Genomic DNA, 13,573 nt, shown 5'->3' on the forward strand with positions numbered 1-13,573 from the left:
AAGAAGGCAAAAAATGCAGGAGCAGGCATCTTGCGCACAAGCTGAAGATCCTCAAAGTTCCAAGGATGCACCCGGAACAGACGGCTGCAGCGAGGTAGCCCAGGAGGGAACTGGTCAGTCCACTGGATGGTCTAGGGACACTTCTGAAGGCTCAGTAGGCATGGATCCGCAAACAGGGGTCGTGACTGGCTGTTCTCACCGGCCCAGTGGCCGAAGCATCAGCAAGGGTATTCTTGAGATCAGGCAGAGCAGTGAATTTCAAGCAGAGGTGAGTGCACAGTAAATGCCTTGTCGGAAGATCGTAAAGATCAGTTTTAGGCTTCCAACTCACTGCCACCGCCGCTAGCAATCCAGTTGGAACTGCGTAGCACAGCCTTCGCTCCTTTCCTCCCACGCGCTCACCAAAAAGGATATGAACGCAACAGGAGTACGTTTTCACTGTAAACAAACGTCTTTTGGTAAACGAACATGTACTTAGCGTTCACACGAACACACTGCTAAAAATCACTTAAAAAGCTCTGCATCACTTCAAGCTTAACTATCCTCACACAGGTTCGAGGGAGTTCATGCTCAAACAATTATGAATCTCCTCACGTTGTAAAATCATTCTGTTTCCCAGTATTAATGATACAGTTTAAGAATACGGAGACTTAACGCTGCGCAGCTACCTTAAAATTAGAACCATTTAAATCTTGACTAAATCTTTTCCAGACTTTGTTCAGCTTATCAAATTGAAGCGCTCCCACCACACACACACACACACACACACACACACACACTTCACCCTGGAAAGCAGAACATTCCGTGCAAAAGAGTATGCGATATATGGCAATTACAGACCCGAGAGGGTAGGAAGAAGGCCAAAGAACAATATGGGCAAAGGACAGGGAAACATCTCATGACAAGGCCATTTTAGAGTGTAGTAACTTTTAGTAACCATTTGCTAGAATTGCAAAAGTACACAAGGAAAAAGTTCAAAACATGGTAGAAAAATATCTGCTGCCACCAGCCCATTCTGGACACATTGCATTTGTAACCAAAAACCCCCACCAGAAAAATTGATAAGGATAAATGATAAGGGAGACAGTCTTGCAGTGCTGATAGTCTTAGCGACTGATAAGTTAACCATACGAATAAGCAAAAAGTCAAGGGACGTAAAGCACAAGGCTTTACTTAGCTCCCAAAGGTAAGGTCAGCAGTCTCACAACAAAGCAAAAATAAAGGGTGTCCCATAGAAATCTATGCACCCTTAAGCCTTAGGGTACCGGGAACACGGTACAAATTAAGAAACCTAAACAGGAAATTGGTAAAGAGAAATTCTTCCCCAAAAATGACATATGTGGGGAAGGGATCTCCAGCATGAGGGTTACAGACCCCAAGAAGCCATCCTTGTGTGCTAACTTTTGTATAGTTGACCCACTTGTATAACAGTCCCTAATAATTCTGTCTTTTAAAACCAAAACCTCAGTGTCATTCTCATATTGATCTTACTCTACTTCAAGACATGGGAGGGTTTCAAGGGGATTTTAGGGATAGTGAGCAGGTGCAGTTTGAGATTCTACCTTATAGAGTACCGTGGACTGGATTGGTTTGATTACAGGAAGTGGGGCCAAAAGTGAGAAGGAGAGGAAGTGATACAGTGTTGCAGGGGACAGGTATATTGTTTAGAGTATAGAAGTACAGTGCCAGTGAGGGAGAAGCAGAGATGCAGTCTGCAAGGTAGGAGGAAGTGGGAGCTAAGCCGTGGAATGCAGCCTGTCATGCACAAACACACACGCAAGTGGGTTGATGTTAAAAACCTTAAATACTCATTCTCTATACATAGTAATTCACTACCAACACTTATATGGAGCCTGCAGTTGTAAGCTGCATAATATCATGTAAAGCAGACCATGAAAATACCTGCACGGCCACCTCCCTGGGGTGTGCCTTCATCGCCTGAAGTGCTGCCAACGCCCCACCTCCTTCCATGATCACTCGACAATTCTCTGGCTTGCGCAGTGCAAGCATGCACAAGGCTGCACAACCCTGCTCGCAAATCTGAAACACAAAGTTCATGTCATTATTTATGAAGGCTGGGGTTGACAACATGCAAAAATTAAATCATTAAAAGAAAATCACACTAAAGCAGTGTCGATTGTCAATATTCAGTTGCTACCATCCATTTTTCAGAATTCAGCCTCTGGTCTAGTCTTCACACATTGAACCCTTCTGGTACTTTGAGATTGTATGCGCCCCGAACCCACACTCAAATAGCTCATGTATCTCACCACCTGTGTAGCAGATACATTCCTGCTAGCCTTAATTGTTAAAGGTGTCCTAAACTACCATTTTGCTAAAAACAATTGAGGATCCCTCCACTCAACTATCAGGTACAGTGCACCCCTGCTCTCCCTCTTTTCTAAAACCACTGAAGGACTGGTCTTTATAATCGACTGCACTACACATCTACACTGATAACTTTTGAAATCCTCTGCGAAAGGACTTACTTGAATTTTAAAATATTGAAGTCTCTTAACATGCTAAATTCATAGCATATATTTGCCACAACCATCCTTCTGCATGCTTATTCTTCTTCATCACGTCAATAGGCTTGACCACAAATCAAAGGTACTGATGGCCATTGTTGTTTGTCGGGCGTACCTCTTTTTCTAGGTTTAAGGAACTTAGGGTTGGTTACCCTAAATTACCTAGGGTTATCCAGACGTGGACCCCTTGCTCACTGTGCTCAGAGAGGCACAGCTCGACCTCACTGATGAGGCCCGAGATTAAGCTGAAAAACATGTCTGGGGTTAGCATTTCTGTGCTGGACTGCTCAAGTGGGCGGGACAAAGACGGATATGCAAATGGTTATTCCTCCTTCTTGAAAGGTACAGTGAGCTAATATGTGGCTGTGGCATTTTCTCAGAATTGTAATTGTAATCTGTTATTTATAACATGCTTGATACCCCGAGGTTTCTAAGCATGGACCCAGAGACCGAACCTGTGTTGCTCTGCGTCGTCTTGTTTCCAAGGTGATCGTGTTGCACCTGAGCTATCCTCCCAGGTCATTATGCCGGGTTAGTTCTCGCAGGGGGGCACCCGGACCTCCTCTTCTCTTTAGAAGTCCCCATAGCTGAATCTGCCATGAAGTACTTTGAGGGCACCTAACACTTGACGATTCGAGGAGAAAATGGAGTCTCCTCAGCCCAGTGAAAAGTAAAACAAACTTCCTCTAGTGAAAACGTTCAGAAAAGGATTCAAAATTGTAAATTCCCCTGTCCAACCGACTGGGGTGACAAATCTGACGGTGGCTGCTTGGGGTGGAGCCTAAGGCCTGCCACCTCATTGGTTAGGGTCCCAAAGGACAAACGTGAGGTGGAGGGACTCACACAAGTGAATGCCTCTCTAGGCATTATTACCATTCTGTATTAATTTCCTATGGGCCATATTTAATTTATATAATTATTTTAAATTATAGAGGATTCCCAGTCTGACGACTGGGAATATTCAAGCATGGGAATATATGAAAGATCCAATGCTGGAGAGTTACACCTTTAATGTAGAAGATGCCTCAACACCTCATCACCTAACCCACTACCGTTTGGGCAACAAGATTTAGTTCCAAGATGTTCGTCTTCTTCTCCTTCCAAACCCATCTCAGATGTCTCCGAAAAGTGGCTCAAATTCTGGACCTCATCTCAAGTGTGTCCCCATCACCCTGGAGTGTGTCAATCTAGTTCAGAGCGCATTACTACTTACTTCTGGGACAATTCTTTTTCCAGTTTCCCATACCTTTGGATGTGACCACCATATAACTGCTGACTGAATTTGTGGAACCGACTTATTGTTAGTGAGAGGTCTTTTTAAACGCCACAGATATCGTTTTGGGGGGCAGTGGTCAGCTTAAGGCTACCAGTGCAGCCTGCCTGCCATTGATGTTTGTGTAGCACCATCACCGCCCTTACGGAAACCCTTAAGCAGTGATTCTCAGACAGACTGGTGACAGTGATAACAGTTTTTACATTTTTTCATTAATTCCTGTGCATTTTAACCCTATTTGATATGATATATGGCATTTGTAACGCGCCTATACACAAGTGTTTCATGGCGCGACGAGGCGGGGGGGACAAAGGGAGACAGACAACGATCCTACTAGGCCAGATGTCATTCAGATCACGCAAGTGCAAGGGTAGGGGGACTTGGAAAAGTGCAGGGGAAGGGGAGAGGAGACGTGCAGTACATGGTTAGTAGAATAAAAGATAAATAATAGGGTCAGCTGGTGGCAAGTGCAAGGAAAGTGCGGTACATGGTTAATAGAATACGAGATAAATAATAGGGCCAGCTGGTGGCAAGTGCAAAGGTAAGTGCCGGGAAAAGGGGCTGCAGGGTACAGAGACAGTCCCGTAGTGCATGTAGGCAGTGCAAGGAAGAGTGGCTGGGCCAGGACATGAGATCGGTGAGTGGCCCAGTTGCAGATTCAGTGCAGGTTCAGTGATTTTAGCAGGGGAGAGAGGGAGAGAAAGCGGAGGCAAAGAGGAAGGTTTTGAGGTGCTTCCGGATCCGGAGATGGTTTTCTACTGCATGGTAGCCTTTTATCCAAAAACGTGGGGTATGGAGGCCAAGAACATCCTGACGTATCATTTTGAGAACACTTCTTTCTTTTTCATGAACACTACCCCACACTATTTGTAATTTAGCTGTAAGGATTGGCAATAGGTTTTTCAGTATAAGACCTATTATTTTGACAAGACTCCATTAGGACTGCATTATTATTATTTGATGGTCGTAGCTTGCTCCCATCTGTAGATTTAGGTTGTGAAAATTCAATAAACACCCTTGAACTGTGGTCACTTGTGGGTCTTACTGTTGATAACATGCCTTTCTTACAGCACACAACCAGAAGAACAAGTTACTTTCTTACCTGGTAACGTTCTTTCGATGGGATGGTCCGACGACATATTCCATATCTATGACATGTAATCACCACAGCTGTGCTGCTTCGGAAACTTTTTTCGGCGTCTGCGTCCTGCGTCGATGACGTCGATGCGCCGTCGTCTAGGACCTCCTCCGACGTCATCCGATGTGATAAGTAGGACGCACGACGCCCGTAGCCTCAGTTGTAGTTTTTTCCCCCAGAACGTGTAACATTAGTCAACTGCCAGTCAGACACAAAGCCTTACGGAACGTAAGCTGCAATCGCAAATCTGCGGGGAAGGCAGGGCGGGAGCGATATGGAATACGTCGTTGGACCATCCCATCGAAAGAACGTTACCAGGTAAGAAAGTAACTTGTTCTTCGAGGGGATTGGGTCCTCCGACGTATTCCATATCTATGACAGACTCCCAAAGCAGTACCAGAGCAAGGAGGAGGGAAAGAATTTAGAATCAAAATTTAGAATAGCCAATCAAATAGCAGAGCAAAGGCCCGCCTTGCCAAAGGCCAGATCCTGTGCTCGGATGGAATCGAGGGAATAGTGACGTACAAATGTATGTACTGAAGCCCAGGTGGCTGCATCACAGATGTTGCGAATAGGAACACCCCTCTGCAGGGCAGTAGATGCAGCCATACCCTTGGTAGAATGGGCCCGCAAGCCAGCTGGTGGGTCCTTACCCGCCAAGCGGTAACACTCCGAGATGGCCAAAATAATCCAGCGAGACAAAGTCTGTTTCGTCACAGCTTGCCCCAAAAGCTTTCCAGCGTAACCAATAAAGAGTTGATCGTCCACTCTGACCCGGGACATGCGTGAAACATAAAAGCTTAAAGCTCTCCTAGGATCAAGCCTATGGAGCCTCTCCTCTTCCTTACCAGGATGCGGAGGAAGATAGAATGCCGGAAGAACAACCTTCTGGGCCAAATGAAATTCCGTCGCTACCTTCGGAAGAAAAGAAGAACAAACTCTAAGGACAACCCTGTCCTTGTGAAATACAGTGAAGGGTGGCTTAACTGAAAGTGCCTGTAACTCACTCACTCTGCGAGCAGAAGTAACCGCAACTAAAAACACAGTTTTCAGAGTTAATAGCCTCAAAGGGCAAGAATGTAAAGGCTCAAACGGAGCACCCATAAGAAACTTAAGAACAAGGTTTAAATCCCAACCGGGCACCAGGAAAGGTGACAGTGGGAACACATTAGTGAGCCCTTTCAGAAACTGTGAAATTAAAGGGATTTTAAAGTAAGAACACTCTTCAGACGAGCGCTTAAAGATGGACAGCGCCGCCAGGTAACCTTTAATGGTACCCACTTGCAAGCCCCTGTGGGCCAAAGAAAGTAAAAAGGACAGAACCATGGGGATGTCACATGCAAAAGGATCCACATTCTGAACTCTGCACCAGTCGCAGAACTTACGCCAACGGCACAGAGACTTTGTTGCTGGCCTTCGGGCCGAAAGCAACACCTCCATCATGTCTTCAGGGAGGTCCCAATCCTTATACCTCAACCTTTCAGAAGCCAAGCGTGAAGGTTGAGGGAACTGACCTCTGGATGGAGAACCTGACCCCCCCTCCCGTGAGAGCAGATCGTCTCGGTAGGGAAGACGACGTGGAGGGCAGATGGACAAGTCGAGAAGGTCCGGGTACCACGTCCTCCGAGCCCACGCCGGAGCAATGAGGATCATCCGGGAACCGAACTTCCGTAACCTCCGCAGCACTTGCGGGATGACGGGGACTGGAGGAAACGCTTACAGCAGCGCGAATGACCACTTCACCACGAACGCGTCTCCTAAGGCTCCTTTTGGAGGAAATTCCCGCGAGCAAAACCTTTCGCACTTCCGGTTGACACTGGAGGCGAAGAGATCCACTTGAGGGGTCCCCCAAAGGGCGAAGATATCCAGGAGAATCTCCTGAGCCAACTCCCACTCGTGAGAGATCGCGCTCTGCCTGCTCAGAGCGTCCGCCGTCACGTTTTCGTCTCCGGCCAGATGAACTGCCGAGATCGAAACTTCCTGCTGGATGGCCCAGAACTCGAGCTGCATCGCCTCCCTGCACAGAGGAAGTGACCCTGCCCCCCCCTTTTTGTTGAGGTAGTGCATGGCCACTGTGTTGTCCGTCAGGATCAGGACACTCTTTCCTCGCACAGTCGGCAGAAAAGCCTTCAGTGCTAGCCTGACGGCCCTCAGCTCCAACAGATTGATATGGAGTCTGGACTCCGACGGAGACCAACGACCGCTGTCAGTCCGTTGGCATGAGCTCCCCATCCCGTGAGGGATGCATCCGTCACGATAGTCACCTCCGGCCAGGGAAGCCAAAATGGAGCCCCCTTCATCAAGTTGCCTTCGACTGCCCACCACAGAAGGTCCCGGGCGACCGAGGGTGGCACCTGAACCGGGTCCGACATCCTGCCGGAGGACTGCGACCATTGCGTCTTGAGTGCCCACTGCAAAGATCTCATCCGCAGGCGAGCCTCTGGCACCAGAAGAATGCAGGATGCCATGAGGCCGAGCAACCTCAAGAACTCGAACACTGGGAGCGTCTGGGCATGCTGAAACTTGTGCACCATCTGCTGAATGTGAAGAGCCCTCACCTGGGGAGGAAAACACTGCCCCAGGGAAGTGTCGAGCACTGCTCCGATGTACTGGAGCCGCTGTGTTGGCGTCAAATGGGACTTCTTTAAATTGAGGGAGAAGCCCAGCCTGTGAAGGGAGTGGCAGGTGACGGACAGATGATCCAGGACTTGCTCGGGAGAGCTCCCCCTGATCAACCAATCGTCCAGGTAGGGGTAGACGTGAATCCCCCCTTGCCTGAGATGCGCTGCCACCACCACCATGAGCTTGGTGAAAACCCTCGGGGCGGAGGTCAATCCGAACGGCAGGACCCGAAACTGAAAGTGCGAATCGCCAACCGCGAACCTCAGGTACTTCTTGTGCTTGGGATGGATCGGCACATGGAAGTAAGCATCCTTGAGGTCGAGTGACACCAACCAGTCCTGAAGCTGAAGGGCCTGGAGGACTTGAGAGAGAGTAACCATCTTGAACCTGTCCTTCCTGAGGAGTTTGTTCAAACCGCGCAAGTCCATGATGGGTCTCAATCCCCCGTCTTTCTTCGAAATCAAAAAATAAGGGGAATACCATCCCTTGTTCCTCTCCGCTACAGGCACCAGTTCTATGGCGCCTTTCTCCAGCAGGGCTTGAATTTCATGCGCAAGGAGCGGATCCAGACTCTGCAAAGAGAGGTTCCCCGGTGGATTGTCGCGAGGCCTGTGCCGAAAGGGAAGACAGTAGCCATGGGTTATGATCTCCAGAACCCACACATCTGAAGTAATGGGTTGCCACTCTACAAGATGCTGCGCCAGCCTTCCCCCAACCGGCGAACCATGGGACATGGCCTCATGACTGAGTGGGAGCGGCTGCGGCGTTACCTGAGGGCAAAGAGGCAACTGCCCGAGCGGCCTTGGCACCACGGGTACCCTGTCGTCCACCTCTGGTACCCCTGCGTTGGCCTCTTTGACTGCCAGCTCCTCTCGCTTTACCGAAGGACGAGTAATAGCGAAAGGAACCACCCCTCCACTGCTGTCCCCTAGGACGAAAAGGCGGAGGTTGGCGAACTGCAGCGCCCAACGACTTCGCTGCAGCTTTTGAGGTCTGCAACCTCTCAAGGCTCTCGTCAGCCTTGCTGCCAAAAAGGTGTTCACCATCAAAGGGCATGCGTATCACGGTGCTCGCCGCCATGGACCTAAGGACGCATTCAGCTAAGTCCAAACCCGACTGAACGGACTCACACATGGCATCCTTACCATCCTGGACCATAGCAAGGAAACCATCCCGTTCGTATGTACAGCCGCTAACGCAACACAGTTCCACAGAGTGTGTGTGAAACGAGACAAGGCACAAATGGAGTTGGCCGCCTGAAGCGCCATACCACCAGAAGAAAACACTTTCTTCGCCCAGCCATCAAAACGTTTGTCGTCCCTATCAGGAGGGATGGTAGGGTACGACGCCTGCTTCGCTGGGGCCGTGGCCGCCTGCACCACCAAACTCTCCAGAGTGGGGTGCCTGGTCAAGTAGCAGGGGTCGAAACTGGCTGGACGGTATTTTCGCGACAAGGATCTGCCCACCGCCGGGAGACTCTCCGGAGCAGTCCAAGCCACTGCCACCCTTCTCTGTAAAGCCATATGGAACGGCAGTACCGGGTCAGTTGGGGGACCAACATCAAGGATGTCCGTTAGATCATCCTGCACAAACTCCCCTGGGGGAGCAGACCATCCCAAGTACTCAGAAACCCTAGCCATAAGGCGCCGGTACGAGGAATCGGCATGAGAGTGAGCTCAGGCCTACAAAACTCCACCTCCGGAGAGGTGTCCAGTCCACTGGCACCATGCAGTGACTGCCTCAAATCGTCAAACGGACTATGGCCCGAGACAATTTCATCTGGAACCCGACTAGGAACCAGGCCATCAGAATCCTCATCCGCCTCTGAAATATATTCCAGGTGGCGAAAAGAAGGCACCCGAGAGTGCTTGCTCTTAACCAGAGCCTTCCTAGGGGGTTCTCCCGTGCCACGGGGTACCTCCGATACGAAAGGCGTCGATGGCGTCGAGCGAATCGGCGCCGGCGTCGAGAGAACAGGCATCGGCGTCGAGGAAATCGGCGACGACGTCAGATGCAGCGCCGCCAGCATCGGCGGCGTCGACACAGCCCTCGAAGCCGGAGCGCCGAGCGTGTCCTTCGACGACCTGAGCGTCGACGGCTTAGACGACTTCCTCGGAGCCTCGAGAAAGCCTGTCGACGCCCTCGACGCCTCAGACATCGATGTCTTCCTCGAAGACCTCACAGGTGCACACGGTCTCGAACGCGTCAAGGACCGGGACCTGGAACGGGTACGTCGAGAACAAGTCTCCTTGTCCGAACGGGACCTCTCCCATGACTCGTGCCGACCACTCTTGCGAGCGGTGTCTCTCTACCTCTCACGACCGACCCCACTCGGGGGCGCGGACGGCTTAGTACCCTGCGACTCAAGAATGGCCAGCATTTTCTTCCCGAAGGAAGCCCATTCCTCCGGCGTCGCACGGCTGGTGGGGTAAGCGACGTGCCGGGCAGAGTCCTCCGAAGAGGACCTGGAAGACTACCGGTGTCGGCGCTTCCGAGAATGCCTCGAAGAGGCTGAGGAGTGGCGAGACCGACTCCTAGGAGACCCACGAGACTTCCGACGATGACGCGGAGAGTCACCCCTCGAATCATCTGTCGAAAGCCCCACAGACTTCGACTTCCGGGGCTTGGACACCCGACCTACCGACAACTTCTTCTTACGTTCGCGTAAGGCTTTGGACGTGAGCGACTGGCAGTCGATACAGTCATCCGTGTCGTGGGCCTCCCCGAGGCACCAGAGGCAGGCGTCGTGCGAGTCCGTCACCAACATCTTGGACCCACACTCCCCGCACTTTTTGAAGCCCGGACGCAGGGTCGAAGACGAAGTAGAAGACATCTTAACACAAAGGATTTTCACAAAAACTAACAGGTTCGAAGAACAGAACTCCAAAGAGTCGAGGCGTTAACCGAGATTCACGAAGCAACACGTTCGCGGAAAGAAACGGAACTGAGGCTACGGGCGTCGTGCGTCCTACTTATCACATCGGATGACGTCGGAGGTGGTCCTCGACTACGGCGCATCAACGTCATCGACGCAGGACGCAGAAAAAAGTTTCCGAAGCAGCACTACTGTGGTGATTACATGTCATAGATATGGAATACGTCGGAGGACCCAATCCCCTCGAAGTATATTTATCAGGAATACAGTGGGGAAAATGTCACAGAAATGGTCCCAGCTCATCCACTGAGTAGGAGTAGGAATTGGTGATAGCTCAGTAAGGACGGCCAGCAGCGAAAAATGAAAAAACTGAGCTCATGGAAATGGTACAGGAGCCAGACATCATGGTCAGAACTTGTACATATAAAAAAAGTCAGCAACAAGGCATGAGGCATAAACCATCCAGCCGCAGAACATATTTGAGTAAAGATCTTCCTTGGATATACCCATTCACTTATGGGCTGGCCTAAGCCAGTCCTCCAATCACACATAAGGGCAATGACAATGGTTTTAGAGGCCAGTCTCGAAAGTGGGTCCTCCTCTGTGCCTGACATTATGCAGCCTTCTGTGCTGTTCAGCGACAGTCCCAGCTTCCTTCATGGTTCTCTGTGTGCTTCAGATAAGACTTCTAGTAACTGAAGAATGTCTCCAATGCACTGTGTTACTCACCGGAAAAGGTCATCAAGGGACTACAATCATGTGGCTATGCAACTACTGCTCCCCATCAAGTAGAGAATTAGAGCTGAAGTGCTTTATCAACCTCCTTCATTGCATGCAGACCCTTGCTGGATCACCTAGACTGTTTCTCCTGGCTGCTGTACCATCTTGGTCCTTCCTCAGTGTGGGTGCTGTAATAGAGGTCCTTTTTGTCAGTGGAAAGCCTCAGATTCAGCTCCTAGTAATGTTATATGATATGATATGATATGATATGATATGGAATTTATAACGTGCCTATACACAAGTGTTTCAAAATTGCCAGTTGCAAATGGAGACCTGAACCGGCATCTCACCAAACCCCACTGTTAAATTAAGCCATCTGTGTATCAACAACACCTGGGACCCTGCACTGTAACTAGTGATGAGAAGAGTCATCCCCCAAGGCCTCATCTTAAAAGAAGTAATTGAACTTCTTGGTCAGGTATGAGAAGTCCGATTGCTTAACTAGTATTGCCCCTTTAAATCCAATAGGGCGTAAAGTCCTCTCATGCAGCCACCCATGAATTACATTTGATGGAGAACCTGGGTATAATAATCTTGTCTGGGGACCCACCTACACACTTGAGAAAGTTGGCTTCCTTCTTACTCCATAGAAAATCTGTAAGTACCATCTTACACACTGTGTAACTAGAACCACCCTTGCCTATTGTATTAAGCTGGGAGAAACCAGATAGGAGAACTTTGATATAACTTTAAAAGTTCCTATCACTACCAAACACTGGTTACTTCCCTGAGAATATTGTTGGATAATTGTTCTTAGGATAGGGTTGGGCTTCCTCAGATTATTTTGCTTTCTGCTAGTGTGCCTTATAAAATAATAAAGTTTGTGATAACTGAACAACTTTTTTCACCCACTTTATCTTATCCTATGTAAGTGTATACAGTGTGAATACATGTTTTAATTTAAAGTGTTGGTGGTGTCCCAATTGGGAGTCAACATTGCGGTGTGCAAATATAGAATTGTTTTGCTTGCTGTCGTAGAATCCTTAGGGTAGTGACAAAACTAACTGCTACAATTGTCTTACAGGACAAAAGACCAGATACATCTTCAAAGCATGTGAACTGACCACAACAACCCACCCGCCCCTCTAGAAGAACAAGTTACTTACCCCTGGTAATGTTCTTTCGACTGGATGTTCCCCCCACGTATTTCTCATCTATGATATCTCCAATATCCAGCTTCAGAAAAATATTTTGGCAGAGGGCGCTGTGCATCGATGCAGTCGACTCGATGTCCCTCAAGGGCCTATGTCTCGAGGATGTAATCACAGGCATATATAGCATGCGCAGCACCTGTTGGCTTCAGTTCTGTTTTGTCGTGTCATTCTCAAGTAGAACTACCCGAATCAACGCGCGTTTGAGCGTGCTAGGCTTTCAAGGAGCGAAATCTGTAATTGCATGGGAAATTTTACTGATGGGTAGGCTGGGTGTGTGATGAGGAATACGCGAGAGGAACATCCAGTCGAAAGAACGTTACCAGCGGTAAGTAACTTGTTCTTCGAATGGATTGTGTCCTCCACGTATTCCTCATCTTTGATAGACTCCAAATGCATTGTTTGTTTTGGTAGAGGGAGTAAGAATTTTAATATCAATGGTTTCCATGAACAGAATGGAGGACAGCTTTTCCAAAGCTTCCAACCTGACTTAAGGTAGAATCAAAGCAGTAATGCTTAGTGAATGTGTATTATAGACCATGCAAATGTTTTTAATAGGAACATCTCTTTGCAGAGCAGAAGAAATAGCCATGCCCCAACTGGAATGGGCCCTCAAACCTTCTGGAGGATACTTGCTCGCCAGCATGTAGCATTCTGAAATCGCTAGAATATCCATCTGGATAAGGTCTGCTTTGTTACAGCCTGACCCTGTCTATGACCCATTTAACCTATGAGTAGTTGTCATCCAGATTAAGTTTTGACAACCTTGAAATGTAGAAGTTCAGAGCCCTTTGTAGATCGAGCCTGTGTAATCTCTCCTCCTCCTTGCCAGGATAGAAAGTGGGTAGCACAATCTTTTGTCCTAAATTTAAATCTGAAATGTCCTTAGGTAGAAATGAAAGCTGACCCTCAGGATGACCATGTCTTTGTGAAATACTGTAAATAGTGCTTTAGACGATAGTGTCTGCAACTCACTCACTCACTCTACGGGCTGAAGTTAGTGCTACCAACAAGATTGAACGTTAGTGATCTTAAGGGACATGAATGGAGTGGTTCAAATGGTGCACATAACAAATGTTAACACCAGATTAAGGTCCCAAAACGGAACCTGAAAGAGAGATGGAGGGAACACATTAGTGAGTCCCTTCAGAAATTGGATCACCAAAGGCATCTTAAAATATTATGTTTTCTCAGACGAGCGCTTGA

General features: G+C 48.7%; 1 protein-coding gene across 4 annotated transcripts in view; it reads right to left on the minus strand.

The window, feature by feature from the left end:
• ARMC6 (armadillo repeat containing 6) overlaps positions 1 to 13,573 on the minus strand; it is an 817,534-nt gene that overhangs the window by 139,115 nt on the left and 664,846 nt on the right. For all 4 annotated transcript variants that reach the window (XM_069649134.1, XM_069649136.1, XM_069649137.1 and 1 more), the window contains one exon: positions 1,903 to 2,040. In XM_069649134.1, the coding sequence (XP_069505235.1) occupies positions 1,903 to 2,040 (138 nt within the window). The remainder of the gene's footprint in view (positions 1 to 1,902; positions 2,041 to 13,573) is intronic.

The sequence above is a fragment of the Ambystoma mexicanum genome, chromosome 1p (genome assembly GCF_040938575.1).
Source record: "Ambystoma mexicanum isolate Mex_15411 chromosome 1p, UKY_AmexF1_1, whole genome shotgun sequence".
Classification (NCBI taxonomy): Eukaryota; Metazoa; Chordata; class Amphibia; order Caudata; family Ambystomatidae; genus Ambystoma; species Ambystoma mexicanum.